General features: G+C 43.5%; 1 protein-coding gene across 4 annotated transcripts in view; it reads right to left on the bottom strand.

Annotated features, from left to right (window-relative positions):
- Positions 1 to 24083, bottom strand: part of GRIN2B (glutamate ionotropic receptor NMDA type subunit 2B) — a 208758-nt gene that overhangs the window by 21247 nt on the left and 163428 nt on the right. For all 4 annotated transcript variants that reach the window (XM_074539485.1, XM_074539487.1, XM_074539486.1 and 1 more), the window contains 5 exons: positions 12547 to 12755; positions 12058 to 12229; positions 11235 to 11388; positions 9571 to 9696; positions 6531 to 6760 (listed from right to left, as the gene is read on the bottom strand). In XM_074539485.1, the coding sequence (XP_074395586.1) occupies positions 6531 to 6760; positions 9571 to 9696; positions 11235 to 11388; positions 12058 to 12229; positions 12547 to 12755 (891 nt within the window). The remainder of the gene's footprint in view (positions 1 to 6530; positions 6761 to 9570; positions 9697 to 11234; positions 11389 to 12057; positions 12230 to 12546; positions 12756 to 24083) is intronic.

Below are 24083 nucleotides of genomic sequence, written 5' to 3'. Positions count from 1 at the left end.
CCTGGTTTGAACAGTTCCAGGGATGAGGCATCCCCAACTTCTCTGGGCACTGCTTCCAGTGCATCACCACCATCACAGCAAATAATTTTTTCCCTAATTCTTAATTTAAACCTATTCTCTTTCAATTTGAAGCCCTTACCCCTCGTCCTACCATTACATGCTCTTGTTAAAGTCTCTCTCCATCTTTCTTGTATGTTCCCTTGTATGTTCACAATTAAGTCACCCTGAAGCCTTCCCTTTTCCAGGCTGGACAATTGCGGTTCTCTCAGCCTTTCCTTGTAAGGAGAGATGCTCCATCCCTTTAATAATTTTGGTGGCCTCCTCTGGACTCACTCTGGTCCATGGTTCTTTTTATTCAGTAGACAACACCTCAGAGCTGGATGCAGCACTGCAGGTGGGGTCTCACCGGTGCAGAGCAAAGGGGCAGAATCCCCTCCTTCATCCTGCTGCCCACGCTCCTTTGGATGCAGCCCAGGATACAACTGGCTTTCTGTGCTGTCAGTGCCATTGCTGGGTTGTGCCCAGCCTCTTGTCCACCTGCACTCCCAAATCCTTCTTGGTTTGGGAGTGCAGGCTGCCCTTAATCCCTTCAACCCCCAGTCATTTTTGATACCAGGGAAGTCCCTACAGATGAACAGAAAAAGAGAATCATGCGAGACCAAGTGAAGGCTAAAACACACTGCAGCCTCCTTGTTGCTCTGCACTGTACAGTGCTGAGGTGAAGAAAAAGAGGGAGAATGACAAAGAAACTAGGATTGAAGCAGGGGGAAAACAAAACATGTTTGAAGACCCACTGACTTTAAATATTTATAGTCTTAAAAAATCTACTGAATCACATTTTAGCATACAGGCACAGAGGTTTGTTCCAAAGATCTCAGAAAGCATAAAATTATCCCAATACAAAAACTGCAGAATGTCTAAAAATCTATGATAAACACACCCATCTGCAACTGCAAAAAATTATCAAAGATTGTATTTATGTATACAATAAATGTGTCACAAAATAGAAAAATCTATTACTAACATATGATCAGCTGTAACAATTTAATAGCTATTTATTAATAAAAAACTTCTAGCATAAATGTAATTACACATAGTACATGCATTATGTGTGTTTACACATAATATATAGCTACACTATATAATATTTTAAAATACTTCTTACTATAGCACCTGATGATTTACAAGGACATGCAGAGAAACAATCAGATTTTAAGCCATAATATTTCAGACTATCCGTGCTCTGAGTTTGTTACACTTCACTATGAACCAGTGTTTCTTTTATTAAGCACTGTAGTTGATACCACTGTTATTGATAAAGGTCATATTTAAGCAAAAGGCACAGTTCAACTCATTTACAAGGAGATGTACCCCTAGGGAAGCACTGTGGAAAGAAATTCAACTCTACCCCATGACATAAGGTCTGGAGATTCAAGAACCTCTTTATCTTGGGGAGGTTTTTTAGTCAAGTAAGGTGCATCATATTTACACATTTTGGAAAAGGTTATGATTTATCACAAGAGGACAGGATTGGAAGTGGCATGGTCCTTCTTCTGTCTGCCTAACTCATATCTCCACAAAGGTGTCCTGACAATAAAAATCATTCTGCTGTTGAAAGATTACCTACTTTCTGCCTGCGGACACTGCCACATAAAACTTCCTTTGTATCCTGCTGAAATGTGAGGAAGTACCACAAATGTCAGTTAACACTAAATATTTAATCCTGTGGAAGATTTGTACTGCCTCCAAGTTATCCAGTTGGACAATCTTCCCCTTGTAGAGCTCACAAGGCACAAGACTGACCCTCACTTTAGTCCTCTTTAAAAACGTCTAGCAGAAGGTGTCTGCTCTGCATTTTCCCGGGACTTCTCCAGAACAGGTATTTGTTGTACAAAAGCTGCAAGCTCAGGGAAGCATTTAACTTCAATCATGTGAATAATAGCCCATTGACTTTAATGTCACCACTCATGAGCACAAAGTTAAGCACACGCTTAAGTCTGGGATCCTTGCATATCTGGGATCCTTGTACAATTTCGATTTAATGTGCCACAAAGTACAATGTGGGAAATAATTCATTTTTCAGTTTCACAGCCAAGCATCTATTACTGCCAGAAAAGAACAGATTCTTTTCTTTCTGTAGGTTTTTCAGTGTCTTTTTGTAGGTTTTTCAGTGTGGCTTTTGTTTTGTATCAACCTGAAATGTTCCATTCACCCCAGATCTACCTATGTTGTTTCATCTTCCAATTATCTCTGTCTGTCCCTTTCTTTTGTTACAGAAAAAAAAATCTTTTTTCCACTTTCTTCCCCCTTAAATGTAGGTCAGTTTTATGAGTAGTGCCTTTAGAAAATGACATGTCAAAATACATGTCAGAAATATCAAAGTATTTTATATAAAGTGTACTAAAATGAGCTATTTTGGAAAATACCAGAAATTCCTTCTGCCTTCTTATACTCTCCTCAAGTTTGTTTTTTTTTTCATAAAAATACTGCCCAGTTTTAACTTCAAAACCTACCTTTCAAGAAAAGAAATAAACTCATATCTATTGAAAAAATAACTGACCCATGCTGCATTTGTCTCAACATTGCATTAACATCTTGAAAAGCAAATAAGTCAAATGCGCGTGAAATTTCAGCAATCTATATTAATTTGCAGGCATGCAGAAATCAATTTCTCTTCTTTTCATGTCAATTACAAATTACCATTTTGATACTTTATTAACTTCTTTGGCATTTCCAACTAATTTATAGGAAAGGATACTATTTTTTTTTATTATTATTAACCTACTGCCTTCTAAATCACTTTATTTAAATGCCCTGCTGGCTGTCCACATTTGCTTTTATTCTATTACTACTTTATATTAATGGAAATTACGTATAGCTATTAGATTACTTCACACATTAGTTCATTTTATATAATCTTTCCTGTATTTATTGCCTTCGTTAGACCAAAATACCGCAGGCGCTTGTTTCTCTAATGTGTCTGAGGCTCTCCTGCTAATGGAAATTGGGTTACATCTTCTGATTGCACTGAGATGAAACCCAGACCCAGGAGCTGACTGCACGTTCTGCAGCAGGCTCTCTCACCACTGGGGCTTTCTCAGGGCTCAGGGCAGCAGCAGCAGCCCCCTGGATGGATGCAGCCCAGCAGCACGTGCAGAGATGCTCCAGCTGGGCTTGCTGGGAGCTGGCACAGCCACTGTGGCACTGCCCCTGCCAGGAACACCTCCAGCCCCTCTGCTGCACACGGTGGACCAGTGGAGGTGGAAGGTGCTGCTTCGGCTCCTGCGCTGGAGGAAAGTGGTTCAGCATGCCACAGGCACAGGGAGCTGGAAAGGAGGTGCTGTCAACACCAGGACTTTTCCTGCAGAGCTGACGAGGCCAGTGCTGCTCTCAGGCAGGAGCAGGTTTCTCCCCCTTCAAACTGCCCATGGCTGCCCCAGAGTTAAGAGCTAAAGCTTGATGTGTGATTTAGCAGATCCCAAGGTTAACATGAGGGAACTAACAGCCATCATAAGGTGGGCTCCTGCCTCAACTCTGGCACCTGTTTTGAGCCAGCTATGCTCAAAGGGTGGCATTCAGCAAGGTCAGCATCACCAGGGACAGAGAGAGAGTGGCAGAGGTCTCTACATTCATACAAGGGGCCTCCAGACACCCTCAGTTCAACCTGGTACCCTGGGACAGAGGCATCCACTCCAGCCCAGCTCAGACAGACATGCTCAAGCATCCACAGAAGCACAGTGGGGGCATGACTTTAGTCATTGTATTGCATGCCATTAGGAAGTAAATGCTGGGGCACAACCAAGACATCATCCAAGAGACATCCACCATCCTGAGCCATCTAGAGCATTTCAGTCAGCTTTTCTGGGGAAGTGGCATGCCAGCAGCTGTAGGCGTCTCTTACAGTGGTTCTTCCCAGGCAAAACCTAAGGAAGAGGGTCCAAGGAGATGCTCAGGATTGCTGTTGCAGAGTGTAGCCAGTCTGACCTTGGCAAGTGCACGCCAGCCAGGTACAGGAATGGATTTTGTGAGTACATCTGGCATTTTGGCTGCTCTGCAGTGTCAGTGGGACACCTTCCCCAGGTACTGTCGAACTACAGAGACGTTTGCAAGCAGATCTGGGTCTAGGCAAGTAGGAACAATATAATTTTGTTACTGTCACTTTGCCGATTGGCTTGGATTACATCATCTGCTGAGTCCTTGTGCTGGACACAGGTGTCCTTACCAGCTGATGGAGAAGGCCAGGAGACCAATCTGCCTGACTTTTGCTGTGGACACCAGATCATACATTTGGGATAAAAGAGATTGGAAGCATCAATCTTTCCCCTTGGAAAACAGCCTTTCCCACCTGGCTTTGAACAGTGACTGCCTCTTTTGAAAGTCTGGACTGGCTTTAAGCAGACAAGAGAAGTGAGGTAGAACACAGTGCACCTCCATGTGCCCTGGATGTGGCTGTGCCCTTCATCCTGGCCAAGCAGTGCACTGAGAGGGTCAGTGAGTTGCAAGCAATGTGCAGGCTTCAGAAAAGGGTAAAGATCAGATTCAGAAGAGTGAATTCCTCCCAGACCAGGGGATCTTGAAGCACTGTGACAAATGTCTGGATGACTGCTCACAAATCCTACAGGGCCCTTTGCATATTCAGAGAGTAAAATCCATAAGCCCAGTAGATCAAGCTCATTCACTCACTTTATTTTGGATGGAGTTAGTCCCACCTGCTTTATTGCCCAAAGGCAGCTGTTGGCCTTCAGTTTCACCAGCCAATTTTCATTTGATTGCAGATGCTCTGGTAGGTTGTAATCTTACCCAAATATTGCACTTGCACTAGCAGCTATGTTTGAGGTATACCACAATCCTCTATGTACTATTGCCTTTCTCATCCCCAAGGAAAAAAGCACATATGCTTTAGCATAGCAAAAGTAAATACAGGTACATTGGCAGAGAAGTAGAAGAAAATGGCCTCAATCCAATACACACAGGTGGCCCTACAGTGAAATCAACTAAAACTGGCCTAGAAATTTGTATTCAAAGGCTCTGTGAAGTTCCAGCAGTCACTGCTTTCAAATGATATTTCATGCACATATCTCTGCAGGTATGAAGAAGATCTTGAAAAATGTGAGAATGAAAGCATGTTCTCTCCATGAGCCTAGGCACAGCCTGAAACAATAGATCACAGGTACAAACTATCCCATTTAGCTCAGATAGTTGAAAACCTAATGATGACAAACTAATGTTACCTCTGATAGGGCTGGCTGGTTTTGAACAGTATCTTTCAATCTGAAGGTTAGAGCTCACAGTTTCTAAGGAGTGTCTGCAACAACCTCCACCTGACAGAAAAGCATCCTCCCCTCCACCCCATCCTCAACACAGCACATGGCAAATGAGGAGACAATGTGAAACAAATTGAGGTCAAAATGAAAACAAATAACAGGAGCACTTCTGCATGGATTGTATTATTCTGCGCCATGTTTCATTCCAGGAAAAAAAAAAAAAACAACCAAAAACCAAAGAACAAAAGGAGTAAGAAAAGCTCCTATGGTTAATCCATCACAGGATTTCGAGCCTGCTGAACAGGACACCATACACACAGGAGGCCTGGTCACAAATTGTTTCTAGACTGTCATGATGGACACAAGAGTCAGTAACTACAACCAACCCAGCAGCCACAACTGACACTTGCAGTCCTCCTCTTGCTGCTATCCCCAGCAGCATTGTGTGCAACCGGTTGCTATTTGGCTGCCCTGCAGTGGCATGACCCCTTAAGCAGCCCCAGTGACTGAGTAACAAGCTCAGCATGGGCCATTGAGCCTCACAATACTCAATTCCTTGTGAGTAGCATCACCAGAAAACAAAAGTAAAGGAGTGCACAAATCACTGCACCCTCATGAGCCAGACAGTGCTACCCTGCATGTATAAGCAATCTCAAATCCTCAAATTTCAGAGTCCAGCAGAAGCGAATGCTCTGCATGGACAAAATGCTGCGCAGATAAACAAGGCATTGAAATGCAGTCTGAACACAAAACGATTTCTTGTGGTAAGCCTCCAAACACCTTGAAAAAACAACAGTATAACTGCAAATGCAAGCAATAGTAAATCATCAAAGGCACAGTAATGTACCCCCATGGACAGAACTTGTTTTCAGAATAAATTAATAGATCATATTTGCTAGCCTAATGGCCAGCATTCCTACCCAAACCAAATTATTTAATCCTGAAAAAAACAGGTTACAGCCATTATACACATCGTCTCCAAAGCTCCATTAATGTGTTTCTTGCTGACAGTCAAGGTGTGGTTTGGGATCATGCAAGCAAGCACAGTTCAGTTCAGTCTATAATTCATTCCTGAAGTGCTTAAGGCATGTAAAAGTGCAACTGAATACCAATGAAGAACAGTTGTGCTATTTAAACTAGGGTCTAAAGCTCTGATGTGTGACTCTGGAAACACCTGCCCACTTTCCTTGTGAAAGGAAGGAAGAGATGGTAGAGCAGCCTATTCTGTGGAAAAGACTGCGTTGAGGGTTTGGGGGGATACATTACCTTTTTGTCGCTCAAGCCAGACACCTGGTCCACGTATTCCTCTTGGATCATGAAGGCAGCCAGGTTGGCAGTGTAGCTGGCCAGAAAGATGACAGCGAAGAAGGCCCACACCGACACCATGATCTTGCTAGTGGTACCCTTGGGATTCTGTACTGGCACAGAGTTGTTGAACACCAGCCCCCACAGCAGCCAGATAGCTTTGCCAATGGTGAAAGAGGGACCTCCTGGCTCTAGAGTGATTGAGAAACATGATCCCACAGTGAGCATCTGACAGTAAGTGGTCTGCATTTCCAGTCATATACACATCTTGATTTCAGAGTTAAGAGCAGAATCTATTCCCACTTGTGAGGTGAATATCTGCAGCTGCACTCACCGAAGTTCATGCTACCATATCTCAGCTACATACAACCTGAAAAATTATTCTTTAAAAATGTCCTCAGATTTTCATATTTTTCTATCTCAGGGACTTCCACTGAAACCTTATACAAGGGCATTTTTTAAATTTGATTGAAGTATCTAAAAGACCAAACATTTAATTTTGGTTGAAGAGTTGTCCCCAGAAACAGAATTTGCTCAGAAACATTCTATCCTCATTTCCATCTGTTCAAGAGTAATGTCCTCAAACTTCCAGTATACATCTGTGTAAAACATGGCTCTCTTTACTGTACTTGTAAAGGTATGAGGAAGAGCACCATCTGAAATAACAGGGCTCTACAAGTACTTCTGCATGAATGTTTCATTACTCAGCTGTTGAAGATCCATGAATCAGAGAACAACACAGCTCCCTCTCCCCATATTTTGTGTCTAAGGTACATGGCAGTGACATATACTTCTTCCACCTTAAGAAAATCTGCAGGTCTGCCCTAGATAGTCCAGGAGCAGATCCAGTGTTTTAAAAGCTCCTATTTTCCTCTTCTCCCTTTTCAGTGTGGAAGCTCAGTCATTCCCCAGAAGCCATGTGTGCTAAGGAAGCACTAGATCTGAAAACATGTGAAATGGCACCTGTTTCCCAGCAATCCTGTATCCCCAGCACGTGCTGGTTCCATTAGTGGGAATCTAACCCAGAATTTCCTCAGCTTGAGCACAAGAAGAGCTGAGAGGGAGAATGCTGATGTGATCACTCTTTGGACACTGGGAAGATCCTCTTTGGATGAATGGAACAGTTCAAGCATCTGTCCTTTCTCCAATGGTGCCAACCTGATCAGCATCCCACGCTTTATCTCCTCAGGCAGGTTGATTGGGCCCTAGTGCTGCTGCCTGTGGTTGACTCCAGCAAAATAGTAAAAAGAAAGAAAGTTTTGACATGCCCCTCCAAACTTCCAAGCAGCAAATAGCATGGATCATCTGGAAACACTAACCATGTTACCCTAAACACAACTGAAGAATGCAAGGGGCTCATTTTCTACCCAGGGAACTGCACACCAAGTTCAGAGCACAGTCATCACCTGGTAAACAGGTGCCTTTAAATTCCAGGGAGGTGAAGTTCCTAAGAGAAACATAGTTTGGCAGTCTTTGTCTTTTTACATGCTGGAGTGGTATTTTTATATCGCTCTCTACCTAATGTGTCCGAAGATATACAGGTGAAGGGCCTGAAAAACATCAGTGGGAACTACATGGTGGAAGGAAATCTTGAGAAGTTCCCTTCTAAAAGCCTTCCTCTCTCCACTGATCACCTTATGTGCTTCCACAATTATTTTGTCAGGCACAAACCAAGATTGTAATGGGAGATTCCAATCCAAGTCTTGATGTCCGTAAAGAGAAAATGCAGCTGTTTAAGGTGTACTGTCATGGTTCAAATGCAGCCAATGCAGTGTTCTCATTACCAAATTCAGCATTGCAGTCTCTGCAGCAGATTTCTGTATCTTCATATTTTATCTCTCAGGGATAATATCTGTCTGATCATGCAATACTCTTCATAATTACTCAGAAATATTGAGACTTGCAGCTGCAGTGTGGCTACCTTAAAAACTGCATAACTGCATGCCTGTACTAAAACCTGCTTCCAGTTCCACATCTGTATTAATACCTCCTAAGAGACTCAGGTTTCTCAGTACTTGTGCCCACAGATCCATGCAATTATGATCAGGTTCCATAAAGGCCCTCCACAGCTCTATGTTAAGAGACAAGTTCTCCACTTCCCCATATATGTGGTTCTGCCTGCATTCTCATTAACACTTTTTATTTTCACTCCTCTCTAATTTGATGGCATAGATTCACTCAAAGCACTAAACTTGGGAGCAAATGAGTGCATTTTCCAGTAACTGTCTCTCTCCCACTATTCTGTATGAACCAATAAATCCAGAAAGATTTGAAGTGTTGATTCACCAGGGGGTGAAGATCTTCAGATGACAGAAGACTCAACTTGCTAATTGTTTTCATGTCAATAAGGGAAAAAAGCTGTATCTTAGGAAGTACACACAGCCTTTCTTTAATTCATCTGTCTGCCTTCTGAAGATCAGAACCACAAAAATGGATCACTTGCTTGGTCCAAAATTTCCTGCTGCCCTTGAAAAATAATTTTTTTACCCACTCCCAAGAAAATGAGTCTCCCATTCTCTCAGTTGGACTTAGAAAGCCAGAAAGGCAGGGAAGGACCTGACCAGGTGACAGATGTGGATTCTGGAGGACACAGCACTGTGCTGGGAGGCCAGCAGAGTGACTTGCTGTGCAGGGAGATGCAGCACTGAAGGATGGATTGACAGTGCTGAGCCCTGTGATTGCCTCAGAGTGCAGTATCGTAGGCCCTGCCAGCACTGGCTACCAGGGCCCATTTTCCTTCAATGAGAAACAAGTTGGAGCTGGTATGTGCTTCAGACATGAAAGGCGACACAGCTCCGTCTCTCACGCCAAGCAAATGATCCATTATACACATCTGCTCTCTTCACAGCCTTTTTTCCGCCTCCATCCCCGTCCTCTTCAGTCTGAATGCAGAGCTCAGAGCAGGCTAGATCCCTATCGCATTCAAGGCAAAGGAACGCCCCAACAAACAAACAGAGAGTGGAAACCAGAGGGGATCATAGCAAGAAACAGCCCCCCTTACCTCTGCCATCAGCAAGGCACCGATTGTAGCCCACAGGGCTGAAGTACTCAAAGACGAAGACAGCCACCGCAGAGATGATAAGCAGCATCACAAACATCATCACCCATACGTCAGCACTGAAAGGTTCTGGAGAGGAAGAGAAAACCATGGTAAAAGACCTTATAACACCTCACCTCCTTTGCTCTCCAGAGAAGTCCAGTGTAGGGCAAACTGGGTTGGGGAAAAGCAGAAGTTAAAACAAAGTCTTCAACCTGATTCTAAAAACTTCTTGCATTGGAAAAACTGAAGTTTCTGTCTCTGTATTGACTGCATTCCCTCGTACTGTTACATTTGTGACACATGGCTCCATCTGGAACCACGCACAGCCATTGTGGCATGCATTGATAAAATAAAACACATTGATGAAAGATTGTTCCCAGGAAGTCCTCCAGCACCATCTGGAGAGAGTGGGAAAAATCAGGCAGAACTGGCAGAGTTTCAGACAAGCATGCAACTTTCAAGATGCTATCCAGCCAAAGAGCATCTCCAAATTTCTAAGGTTCAGCCATAATGACAGTAGGTTTTTAGTATTCCATCCCTCTAGCAATGGGAACACTGGCTCATTCTAGAAATGTTAGTGTTCGTGTTCTGCAAGTATTTGATCTCTGCCAGGTTTTCTCCTTCTCCCAGTCTGAACAGAAAAAGATAGGACTGAACCAGATAAAAGAAACAAAGAACTTTGCTCCAGAGTATAGCCAATATTGCAACTTCAGTTAAATTGCAGTTTAGAACTTAAGAGATAACTTTTACATTGCTTTTACATACCCCAGCAATATTGGTGGACTTGCTAAGGGGAAAAACTCCTGAGGAGTTAGCAGTCATGAAACTCATATTTAAAAAGGTCTGGGAAAATTTCATTACCCATATAAAAGTATTTCTGTCTGTGAATGTTCTCAGGACTCTGGCAGAGAGCAGACAGTAATTACATAACTCATATAGTGTATTTGCAGCATCATAAAGCACTTTATAAAGCCAAATAGTAGACACCAGGAAGGCACGAATGTCTCAGGGAAATGCAGTATCATTTCCGTATTCTCTGATCACCTGCCATTGCTGAAGGACATTAGAAACGCCTTTATTGTAAGACACAGCATCAGCACAGAACCGATGGCTCAACCGTTCTTGAAAAGGTCTATTAGTTCTCTAACTTCTACTAGGCGTCAAGGGAGGGCTTAGTTAACAACATCTTTACAAATAATGTCTCTCAATGTGCAACTATTTATTGCCAATTGCTATCACCATGTGTTATGGTATCCCAGCTATAACATTTGAATCCATTTTCTTCTGGCCTACAATCCTTGAACATACTATTAGTTGAATCACTGGGAAATCAAGTGCTGCAGTGTATGTGACAACTCTGAGTGAGCCCAATTTTTCTAGGATTAGGCATACAATTGCTGAAAAATGTCTTGGCTTGGAACCCATAGGCAGTGCCTATTTGCACTTGCATTTGCCTGGATTTTGCTTGCCTGTGACTCAGTTCTAAAACATTACAGTATATTTTTATATACCTGTCCCACAGGTACTCCCAAAAAAGAGCTTTCAGACTGAGAATCACAAACAACCTTCACCTAATTTTTTTTATGACCACCGGGTGAAGTTTTAATTTTAGATTGAAACAATACCTAAGAAGGCAGAAGGTGAGACAGTTCCATTGCTACGTGACACCATGACACTGATTCCCGTCTCAATGAAGGGCACAGAGAAGTCCACCACTTCTGAACGTTCCTCATTAATGGTGAGGGATCCCACAGCCATATAGGCCCGTTTGGTGACAACCTGGAGGAAGAAAAGAAAGAGATCACACACAGACACTAGGCAGCCCTCAAGCACCACAGGCAAGCCCCTTCTCATCTTCCTGCCTTTCAACACAATCCTTTTACTCCTGTAATCCCATTCCCTATATTGTTTGTAACATCTCTCCTTTCTAATCTTTCATCAGGACAACTTCTTCTTTCAGAAAACCTATAGACATTAATCTTCTCCTCAAAGCTGGTCTGTGTACAAAAAATAAATCCACAGAGGTCTTAGGATAAACACATCATCCACGGAGAAGACGTCTTATCTCATTTTTCTGTCCTTGCTTTATCCTCCCTCAAACACTGCAAAGCCTTATTTCATTCTTTATTCACCTTATATACAACCTAAGCATAATCTAGGTTGCAGCAACGATGGTGAATGGATGACAGCCTCTTTCTAAGACTGTGTACGCCAAATTTGTGAGACCATAGAGAATAATAATTAATGGTCAGACAAGAAAGGTTGTCATGGTCGGAGTGTCAGAGCAAATTAATTCACTCAGTGCCAAGAAAGAATGCAGGCCAGTCATTTCTAGAGTCACCTCTGTCCCTGCCTCAGAAGGGGACCCAATAATAATGGGAGGCTAGACCTGACCCGTATCACCCAGCCCAGGGTTGAAGCCCACCATGCCCTCCCTTTTCTGCTGACCTCTCCAATCATTCCATTCCATGTCCCATTGATCTTTTTTCCATGCTTGCCATTAGTCACCAAGTAGAGGTCATAGGTGAACTTGACAGACTTTGAGATTTTCTTGAGGATGTCTATGCAGAACCCCTTGCAACATTTCTTCATGTAATCTGGCTCCTCATCAGTTTTGTTCCTGAACCATCACAATAATAATGGGTTAAAGGACTGGGAGAAACAACTATAATTCCCCTCTGTTGACAGTTTGCATTCCCCCTCCCACTATATAATGTGGACAATTTATACTGTGCTATCTGTGCTGGAGGGTGAAGGGACACACTGCAATGATTTGCCCAAAGGGGCCCATCATGAGTGGACATGGGACAGGCTGGGCAAATGGAGGTGATTTTCTAAAAAGGGTTATAGATTATAATGGTATTGGCCCAACAGACACTTTGCATTCTGCTGAGAACAAAGAGCCCCAGAGGAGCAGAAGAATATAGGGGTGCATACTCAGTCACGATGCGTTTTTGGCAAGGGACCGTGTTCCTCATGCAGGTGCCACTTAGGGGATCCACGTTCTCCACAATGACAAATGGTGCCTCTTCCAAGGTCACGATACTCAGGTGATCGTCCTCGCGTTCCTCAGAGTCGGGATACAGCTCAAAGCGTGGCCACACGTAATACTTCATCTGCAACTTTTTTTCCTTCCATTTCCCCACCTGAGGAGACACAAACCACAGAAGATAGACTTGTAATCGTGCCATCCCTTTGCATCAACCACAGCCACTGCAGTAAGAGGTAAGAAGACCATCCTGGAGTACCCAAACTCACGACTCACGTAAGATGGAGACATTTCTGGGGAGAAGGCTCTGAGTGAGCGGATTCAAACAAGGGGGAAGTGCAGAACAAGAAATATCTCTGAGCTGTCTCATCTCTGTTATGGTCTCACCTCCTGTGAGAGTGAGTGGATAACCATGGGAATGCTGTGACTGTGGTCAAACAGACTTATAACCTTCAACCTTTTCAGCCAAACAACTGGAACACAATGACTTGGTTACATACCTTAGCTGGAAACAATGAATTGTTTTATGTTTCTGATGCATGAAAATTAATACCAAAGAGTATCTATGATGATTTTTAAATCTTGCTATTTTTTCCCTAATTCTCATAACTTCCATAAATCTCTTGCAATTTTAGAACACTTAATTTTCCATTTCCTAACTGAATAGAGATCATATCTTCAGTAGTCAAAAAAGGAGGTGAGACTCAATTATCTGATACCTACTGCTAAGAATGAAAGCTGTTTAGAAGCCACTGCAGTCCTTAAAGAGACAATACATGCAAGCTCACCCACTGCCCAGGCAGACCATTTCTTGCAAAAAAAAACCCCAAAAAAACATCCGGGGGGAAAAAAGAAAACTTGAACATCAACTGTACTTTCAACTATCAAAGTCTCGCCTTTGTTCTCAATTCCCCCTCCCACCATCACAGTTGACAGTAATTAGCACCTTGGCTGGCAACCAAAGCTGAGAGGGTGAAGAAGCTAACTGGGCTTTAGAAGAAGCTTTCCTGTATGATCCTCAAAGCAAGTGCTCCAGGCCAGGACTGAGACATGCTGACTTGATGGCAGAGGCAGTGTGGGTGTGTGGGAAGCTTGCATGACTGCTCTTAGTGGTGTACCTGCTTGGTGGGTAAACAGAAAAGCTTCCCTCCACTCCAAACCAACACCCCTCCCACAACCCCCAAATTTCAGTCATTTATTTATTGAAATGACAGAATGGGAGGGAGAAACATTTACTAAAGGCTCATTAGGTGTCAGTGGATAATCTGTGAAACTCAAAGCCCAGCTGGGGTTTGGCATTTGAGAGTATCCAGAATTCACATAAAACACTTGTCACCTTCAAAACAAACAAACACTTCATCTGGCCATGAAAGAAAAATCCTCTCTGAGGGCTGTGGAGGGGAAGAAAGGCAGAAGAAATCACCCAGAGACAGCAGTTTCCACATCCACCCTCCTTGTTCAGGGTGAACACAGCACCCAAGTGAACACAAGGTGGGGGGTTGTAAAAAGGTGGGCAGCTGGTCTTGCCTTCCCAAAGGCAAAGATTGCCAAGGAGAGCTTGCCCATAATGTTCCCTCCACCCATGGAGATGCTCTGTACTCATGATAATATCTAAACCTCGATGTGGAAAGTGAATTTCTAAGGGAATGAAGAGCACAGACTCATATGCTTATCCAGGGTCTGCTCAGCCCTGGGCTTCCCACTCATTCACCAAGCAGGTCAATTCATCATCATCTGAGCCAGAGATTTCTGCAGAGCTACTTTAGCTCTCAAGTAACTGAGCTCAAATCCCCAAAAGTAGTAACTGCCACATGGGGCTCAGCAGGGACCAGTGATTAAGATGCTGCACAGAACAGCCCAGTTTTCAGCTCAGTAACATTAACTTATCATAGAAATAAGTGGCTGATGAAAGAGACATCTCGCAGAATCTCAGCAGCACTTAGATATCTCAGTAACAGGCATGATATAACCCCCTAAGTGATAAATTAGATCAGATAGGCAAACCCAACCCATAATTACCCAGAAGTTCTCTGGGATAGAAAGGGGAGTTCATAAGGCTGTGTGCCAGGCACGTCTCACAGTGTTGTACTACACAGAAACATTATGAAATTAGGATAATAATGACAGCATTGCCACAGCCTTCTGTACACTAAATCACCTCACCTGCAAATACAGTAGTACACATCTATTCCTTATTATCCCAATAAAATAATTCTAAATTGTCCAAAGAGGAAGAAAAACAGGAATTAAGTAAATGTTCTGATCTCCAAATCAGTGATGGATTGTCTCAAAAATATGTGCAAATGTTACATTTTATTGCTAACCTGAACAATCAGACATGCCACATAACTCCATACACGTTCCGATATGAATAAGAAAAGTCAGAAAATCATAGTGAATTAAAAGAGGGCAGACTTCTTTACATGCTTATACATGCAAAGGTCAAATATATATGCACATAGTTAAAGAAGGATGGGCATAAGCAACATGTGGGCAATAAGAAACACCACATGTGCAGAGGATGGAGACAATGCAAGATAAAGAATACTCAAATTTGTAGGCTAGATAATCTGCCATAAGAGGAAAGGACCAATTCACTGCAGGGACAAAAGTTAGCAGAATTAAATGCCCTAGATTTGTCCAGGTAAAGATGCCTAAGCTTAAAGAATATAGCCTAGCAAGCTGTGCAGAGCAGAGCAAGGCATTTCAGAAGTCTCAGGGTACTTTGTATTAACAGCTTATGAACTGTTATTACTTGGGTTCTGATGAGTGCTTGCCTCAGCAAAAAGAGGGAAAATAAACTATCCCAGGCATCCTTCATATTGGTCACCCTGCAGTTTCAAGACCCGTTGGGTGTTCTCCAATCAGTCCAGTCATCCAAACTCCCACTAGGAGCCCTGAAAGGTCACAGAATCAGTAAAAGTAAAATACTAGGAATCTATAAAAACTCCTTTCTAATCATATTCTCCAATCCCTGTATAATGTTACTTTATGCCAGGACACAGCTCCTAAGCAACAGAATTTCACCTTAACTGTCCCATACTCCATCTGATCTTGTCAAGAAGTAAAGTCACTTTGGCTTGGGGGTGAATTTGGAGGTGTTCAAGGAAGGGAGTATTCCAACACATTTGCAAAGAAAGAAAGGGAGAATTATTGTAGAACAGAAAGGTAATCACACATGCTATTTGTTTGTCTAAGCACACAAGTTATCCCATGCAGACAAAAGGTAAGATTGCCTATGCAAGGGGAAAACAAGTGGGAGCCTTCTGAAAGCCTTCCAGCCAGCTGGCAAATTGCCTCAACCGCGGTATAATGCAGCCAGAATAAAAGAGTTCTGCAGTATGTTAATGCGCATCTTTAATGAAAGGTGCATCGCATTAGTTCCTTGAAACTAATTCTTAACAGAGGCTTTTCTCTCCTCCCACGGGAAGCTAAGGCTTGTAACAGCCATTTGTGGCAGATGTTTCTCTAACCTGGCCCTACACTGACAGAGAGTCCGTGGTCTCCACAAGCAATCTATTCCAGTGCTTAGCTATCCTTCCCATTAAAAAGTGAGGTTTTTCTCCTGATGTTTAACCTAAATCTTCTCGCTGCAATTTATACCAGGAGAGTGTATTTTCTTATTCTCCTACATGTGCTCTTTTCAGTGTTATCAGGTCAGTAAGATATTTTTAACAGAGAGGAGCTGATGGTCTCATTCAGTGGGTATCTTATAAGCTACACTGGCAAAAGCAGCCACCTGTTCAAATGACCAGCATCCAGTCTCACCATTCACAAAATCCTTACCCAGATAGGTAGTATGGACAAGTACAAGCTACTCCCATGAATTTCCAAAATCATCTGCTCCAACAAAGGCAGAAGTAAATTCCGAGTTCCTCCTCATATGGCAAGGTAGGACTTCAAAATACAAGAGCATCTGGAAAGACCTGTAACTATTGTCAACAGATGGAAAACTAAAATCTCCTAGAAATTCAGTTTTCAAGGGCTAGGCACAAGAATACAGTTCTGAATTAAACGATAAATGTTCAGATATGTTTCTTAGGCAAGATACTCAGCAGCATTGCACTGGTATTTGGGGTGGAGTTTCAGGAGAGGGCTGAACCTTTAGGTGCTTGTTTTTCAACAGGCTGGAGTAAAACTAGCTAGGTGAAGTCTCCTGAAAGTTATTATTTTATTCAGGCTCCTGTTTGCATCATGCCTTGCACCACTCTCTTTTCATTTATAATCTTATCTCAAATTCTGCTCTCTCTCTTCTCTGCCCTCCCTCCCCACCCCGCTATAGAAGAAATGCAAAAGGAACAAAAGGGATTTGGTTTCATCTGCAGAATAATAAAAAAAAAAGACCATTCTAAACTCACTTAGGACTTGAACTGCTTTCTGCATTTTCCCAAAAGCTCAATGTTTCCTCCCTTATTATTGTTTTTTTTTATTTTTTTTTCCCTAGGAGCTAAGGAGTTTATTCATTCCAGTGGGGAAGCACTAAAGCAACAACAGAGAGCATGAATTAGGAGGCAGAAATTCCCTATTCCATAAAGAATCTCTGTAACCCAATCTGCATCCTTGTGGCTCCACATTGGGTAAAACTGTGATAATGTCATGTTTTTACATCTGGGATGCACTGGGTAGATAAACACAGAAAAGGCCACAAGGCTCACAGATACTGTAGAAATGAGGAGACACATACACATGTCCATGTGTCTAGAGCTTGATGAGGGAACACATACAGCATGTATCTATGAATGGTATAAATGTGAAATGTATAAATGTGTATAAATGTGCAAGCTTCCTGTCTTTAAAATTTGGAAAAATCTCACATAACTTTTCCACCTGAATTAAATACATGAAAGATGGAAGATCAAATATAGAAATAGTAAAGGTAGGATGTTGGACAAGGGGCAGAAAATAGGACTGTTATTGGTAATACAGTTGATGGAGAAGCATACCTAACCCCTCTGGGAAGCAGGGCATATCCAAGGAGAAACAAGATTCTTGTCAGTAGAATTGGTCCAGATCCTGAATGAGGACATGGGAAAACCAGAACAACTGGGCAGGACCTGAAAAGGACTACTCTAGAAGCACCATAGAAATAGCAGTTATAACTGGGACACTGCCAATGGAAGTAGGCATAACTCAGGGTACATAAAATAAAGGCAGACCATGGGGACGCTGTTGTAACCTTAATGCTGCAGTAGACTGTGAAGAAATAAATCATGCATAAATAAAGTAGAATCATTTTGGATTGAAAGAGGTTTTGGAAGGCTGGTGCAAGATATTCACGAGGACTGAAGTACAGAGATCTACTGTAGCTCCACAGGCTTGGCTTTCAGTCTAGATGGAGATGCCACTACTGTTTCTAAAGAGAAATTTTATCAGGAACTAAGTTACTATGGAAGTCTTCAGCTTCACAGAGATTAGATGGAGAGCAAATGCAAATTTTCACAGCAGCACCTTGATGTTTCTTTTTCTGGATCTGATAGCTGGCATCTTTCTTTACCCCAAAATTACTCAACAGGCAATAGGTCGTGATGTTTTACACTCAGTTTGGGCAAAGCAGCAAGGAACCTTACAGGAAAGCTAGTTATCAGAAATAACCTTGGACTGAGCAATTAGGGGAACAGAGAGCCTGTCTTAAAGAAGGAGATTAAAAAGCTTGTCTAACCTAGATAAATGAAAACCAAGAGGGGATATGACTGCTCTGTATAAATAAAGGGGGGACAGATACACAAGGGAGAAAAGGAAGTGATTTTTAAGCAGGAAAAACAATGCCAGTAAAAGAACAACTGATTGTAAGGAAATTTGCCTTGAAAATAAGATGGATTTTAACCATCAGAGGGGGGAGTTTTGGAACAGCTGTCCAAAAGTAGCTGTGAAAACAACTAAAATGGGGTCAAGAAGCAGCACAACTGGTTTGTACAGGGCTATATGATTTTGCTGCCTAGAGCAGAGGGATGGAACCAGATGAGCCTTTCCAGTCCAGTGACTACAGATAAGCAGAAGCAAGAGGAGGAATTCCACTGTGAAAAGCCTTTTCCCCTCAATTTTTCCATCTGCAAATGTCAAAACTCAGCCTTAATCATCATATCTCTGTCCCCCAGCTAACCCACATGAAGACAAAGACTGATGCAAATGATACCTCCAACTCCTTTGCTCCTACTTCCCTCATTCAGTAGCAACACCTTCTCTAGTGCCCTGAGAATAAAACATTCCTCTTAGCCTTCACCCAAGCTGGTTAAGCTATGACTCTCAGATTTACAGTGCTGACATCACACCCACTACCAAAAGTATCATTCCTGAGATGGTACAGGTTTGTATCCTCACACAGGCTGGTCTACAGCAGGTGGAAAAGAGATGCCACAAAGAGCAAAAATCCCCTGTTTACAGACACTTTAGGGTGATTAATTAACCACGTCAGCCAAAGCAGACAAGAAATGGTTGTGAATGCTCCACATGCAAAATTAATTAACACAAAAACAAACTCCTTCCTGAACCTCAAGTTCACCTTCCACAACCACCTGGGGAAGGATGCTTTCTTGACTGCACCTGCAGAAGCAGGAATTGCTTCTAATAGCCTTTCAATTAAAAATGTAGGCTGCAGGAGATGGTGTGATTTTCTCCCCTCTATATTTATACAGCACCTAGCATATGCCAGAAGGAGAGAGGCTGAGCTTAGAGTACAGACAGGGTGAGATACTTGCTCCTGCTTTACAACTCATTCTGGGAATAAAAGCTCTTTGCAGAAACACAGTCTTCCATCTTACTGAGGTCTGGCATTTACACAACTCTTGCCATTTTTGCTGAAACATTTATTTCCTGGTGCATTTATATGCCTTTTGCAGTTGCTAAGGTCCTGTCCCCTGCCATGATTAGCCAGAGAAGGTTAATGAGGTATACTTTGAGCACTTCTGACTTCTGCAAAGTCAGTGAACTATGGGGCTCCACTGGTGTCACACAAAGGTCAGAGCTGTGAGAATGCCAAAGAGTTTGCCTTGCTAAATCATTCCTCCAAACCAGAAGGCACCAAGAATTCAATACAGGTATAAAACTAGCCCCTCTGGGAGATGATGGTGTTCTTGATGGTAGCATTAACTTGGAATCCCAGAAAGTGGTTCATGCAGGCAAGGCTGGCCTGGATGCAGCAGGGAGACCAGGGGGACATAGTTATTCAAGGACCTTAGTGCTACCTGATGTATACATAACCATGATTTATGGAAATGCAGACTGCAATCAGCACAGGCATAAATAGGAGACATGAGGAGAGAGGAAGCTGTTAATGGTAGCGGGGGCTATGATCTGAGTAGGCTGGAGAATGTAACTCTGAGCTTCTGGCAGGGGCAAATCAGGTGTTAGGATTTGGGAAGAAGAATTAGAACAAAATTTTTATCTTAACAAATACTGAAAACTGACTACCATCCAACATAACCCACCTTCAGCTAACAGGCAGTGACAGCACCTGACTCAGATTCTTACTTAATAGTGTTGTATACTTAGAGCCATCATGCCCTTCTGAAATGACTGTGTGAGGACAGGGGAGCTTAATAAATGTCCCAAATTCCAGCAAGATCAGTCTTTTCTGATTCTGGTCTGGTAAATAAAATCTAAAGTTGGGGAGCTTATACTATCCCTATCATTGTTCATCTAAGGTGAAAGAAGGTTTCACCTTGAGCATCTCTACTGCTCTCCTTTGCAGGACTGTGAGGCAGGGGAAAATGTAGCAGGGGTTTTGGTAAGATTGCACATTTTGTGTCCCAGGCGGTTCAGGAGTCACAAAGGCTTTAAAGAAAATGTATTTTTATGTGCATGTATAGGCATCTAAATGCTTTATGTAAGCATTTTGCAGTCTCTAGGACTGCATCCGCATTGTGCAGGTGTGTGTCTGCATCCAGTACGTGTCCATGCATGTAATGCCCTATCTAATGATTTTTCCCCTTGGCTTTCCCTGTTGAATTCTGGGTTTGAGTTTCATTTTGCTGAGCTTTCGTTTATTTCACTCAGATTTTTTTTTCTCCCCCTAAAGCATGTTACACAGAGGGAGGGATGCTTGCCAATTCACTCTGCAGTCTGGGAGACAGTTTAGAGCTTTGGCTGCTAAGTGGGTCCAGTACAATGGTGTACAAAACCCTGACACGTGTGCAGTGACACCTGCTCTCTACACTGATGGAATATCTCTCCCAGAATCTCTTGGGATCTGAAGCTGAAGGAATATTCAAAAATGCAGATGCAGAAGAAGGCCAAAGTTGTTCCCCTGTGCTGAGAAAACCTAAATGTTGAAGCTGGCCCCAGCAGGGTTAGGAGAGGAGAAAACATAAAAAGAGAGGGGGTGAGTTACCTAAACCTCACTTTTTTCTATGCTCTGCAAGCAAGACTGAAGGCACTGCTTGAAAAGCATCTCTGAGAATAACAGAGAGAGATCCTTTACCTTTTAGTGGGGGGTGTCAGAGTGGGTGAAACACCTCAGAGAGCACCAGAGCCCCTGCCCTGTGCAGAGCTGCACACCTGCCGAGAGCAGCACTGGCACGGCTGTACACACACCCCTCTGGCAGGGAGACACGGGGTGCTCAGCTCTCCTCTCACTGCTGGAAAGGGGAGGATCAAACCTCCTCCAGGGGAATTACTGCACATGTTGGGAGCCAGATTCCAGGGAAACCAGTTACAAAGCCACAAGTCCCCGTTTCTTTCTTCTCCCACCACTGACGGCATTGGGCTGATTGCAAATGCTGTCCTGATGGGCAGAACACCCTTTGTCTGGATCCTGGGTCTGGAGTCACACTGGCATAGCCACAGCCAGCCCCACTACCTCCAAATCTCCAGCGTGCATATCTGCAGCCCCCCTCACCCTGGCACAAGGCAGGGAGTCTAGTGCATGCACCAGGGCCACCCAAGGGCCAGCCAGCTGAAACACTGCTCCAAGCTGTCACCAGAGCTCCAAACCCAGGAGAAACAACAGGTCTGCTCTGCATCCTGGTTCTCTGCCAGGACTTTTCTCTTAGCTTTGCAAAGAGACAGGATAGGAAGCAAAGCTGTGGGATAGGAGCAATCAGGGACAACCTTGCTGCTTTCCCTGTATTCCGTGGGTGGTAAAAGGGGCTGCTCACTGCATTCTTGCACCTTTTCTTTTCCACAGTCTCCCTTATCTGCCTCTATGCAGAAAGCATGTAAATACCCTCATGCCCTGATTCAGTTTCTCCTCCTTCTTTCTTTTACTCACTCAGTTGCTCCCCAACAAACACAGGGGACAGGGAGTGGGGCTGGGGGAAAGCAGCAGACAGTCTCCATCTCACCCGTGTAATGGAAATGGATGGTGGTCCCTCCTGCCTGGCTCATCAGCACCCCATCTCACCCAGCCACCTCTGGTCCTGCCTCCTGTCACTGCTGTGCACCATGGACACAGTCCTCACTGCACAGACCTGTGTCCTGACCACTGCCTCCATCATGTCTTCAGTCTGGTGCCCCTGTCACTGCACAGACCTGTGTCCTGACCACTGCCTCCATCATGTCTTCAGTCTGGTGCCCCTGTGCCAGGACCAGTCAAAGGAGTGAGAACAGTGCAAGCAGTTGAGAAACCTGCAGAGATAAGGGAGCAATTTGCAGGGTGATTTCCCCCCTGTCTCAGTTCCCACTGACTTAGATATGGACTGGCTTGTCTGCATCCCAGCAGTGTCCACCTCTGTCCTGAAATGAACTGCTGGCCCAGGCCACAGCAGTGTGAGCACTCTACATCTCCATCAGCAGTGAGACTTACCATGGTACTTCTGCCTGCAGACCAACCTCTCATACAGCACAGACTGCCAGGCCAGATGGGGCCCCCCAGGAGCTAGTGTGGGTTGTACTCCCCAGCTGGAGACTTCTGCCTCAGAAGCTCAAGCTTCAGACTTTCTGATGGATAAGAACTCCAGAAAGAGAACCCATGAGTTTCAGGCTCCCACCTGACTCACTGCTACAGCCAAGTGCCGGGCTTTGCTTGAAAACCACAGCATTCTGCCAAGTTTGGGAGGAGCATTAGACAAGACCTGCCAGCTCTACCTACACCTTACAGAGAAGATCCAACCAGGATGGAGCCCACCAAGCAGGACAGCTGGTTCAATGGCACACATGTGCATATGCCATGCTGGTTATAGCCAGCAAGTGCTCTTGTTAGTGATTCTGCCAAAGATTTTCTTCTCCTTTCCCATGCCATTCACAGGTACTCACACACAGAGGTATCCCCCAGCAGCAGTTATCTTAAGCCCATCCGAGCTTGGAGTCCAAGCAGAATTGCCAAGGGCCCAGCTGAGGCCATCTGGGCTGCAAGGCATCTCTGTGCAAAAGGAGCACAACCAGACATGAGTGTGGAGGGAGTGAGAGGTAACCTCGAAATCAGTGATTTGGAAAGGAGAGAAGAAGCTATGTATTTGCCAACCCTAGGTAGCAAAGAAGAGTTAAGCCAAGAACTGTTTTCTTGGGAGCATGGCCTTAAAGAAATAAAATTCTTCCCTTCTCTCAGACCTGATGGGCCTCACATACACCTCTATTTCAATGTGTGTCATTTTGGGCATAAAGATGTCAACACTAAACAGGATCTTGTGCCATTTCTGTGGCCTAAAAGTAGGAGAACAGGCATGACAGAGGCAGTTTTGGAGACATCAGATGAAGCTAAGGCTCTCAGCAGGTTGCAGGATATCTTTTATGATGGCATGTAAGTCCACACACAGAATGATTTCCGTCAGTCTAGAACCAGGTGGATAATTTTGTGTATTTAATGTGTGTGTGCTGTGCAGTTACCACTGTTTTAAGGGGGATAAGCAGTTAGCCTGTAATTAAGTTCTCTGACATTTTCCATTGCAAGAATCTTCAGGTCAGTTCTCTGAGAAAAAACAACAATTTCATGTTTTGCAACAGGCATTTCAAAGTCAGCAGGGCAAAAATTCTGAGGTTAAGGACATGTTTTTTTACTTTGGCCCAATAAATTTCATTCTGTCTTAGCTGCATTATAAACTGTTGAATAATCACAATTTCTTTTCTGTCACTTTCTTGCAGAAATCCTGGCAGCCAGTCTGAACAGCATCTGAGCAAAAACGTTTAAGAGCTAAACCCAGCACCTCAGTCAATCAGTGGAGACTCCCCACCAGTGCCATGGTAAGTACCACACCTCAGCTTTGGCAGGGCAAGAGAAAGGCAGAGGTCCAATCAGGCTACACAGAAAATGTGGACAAATCATCCAAGTTCTCTTCTATCTGTTTAAATGTGCCTCAATGTGAAAAGGTCACCCGCACTCCACTACTCAGGATGCAGAAGAAAGGCAAACAACTTTGAGCTTTCATTAATGTCTGTGAAACAAGTGCAGGTTAGTCACCAGCTTGAACAGTCAGACTTGGTGCTGAAAGCTCAGCATGCATGAGAATGAACAATTTATTTTACTGAAAAGATTTTGAGGGGTTTCCTCTTAAGAAACAAATTAAAACATAGCACATATAAAAAACCCACCACCAAACCATAAAACCAACTACAT

Source organism: Zonotrichia albicollis, chromosome 4 (assembly GCF_047830755.1).
Source record: "Zonotrichia albicollis isolate bZonAlb1 chromosome 4, bZonAlb1.hap1, whole genome shotgun sequence".
NCBI classification, from domain to species: Eukaryota; Metazoa; Chordata; class Aves; order Passeriformes; family Passerellidae; genus Zonotrichia; species Zonotrichia albicollis.
This window is presented reverse-complemented; position numbering and strand designations above follow the sequence as displayed.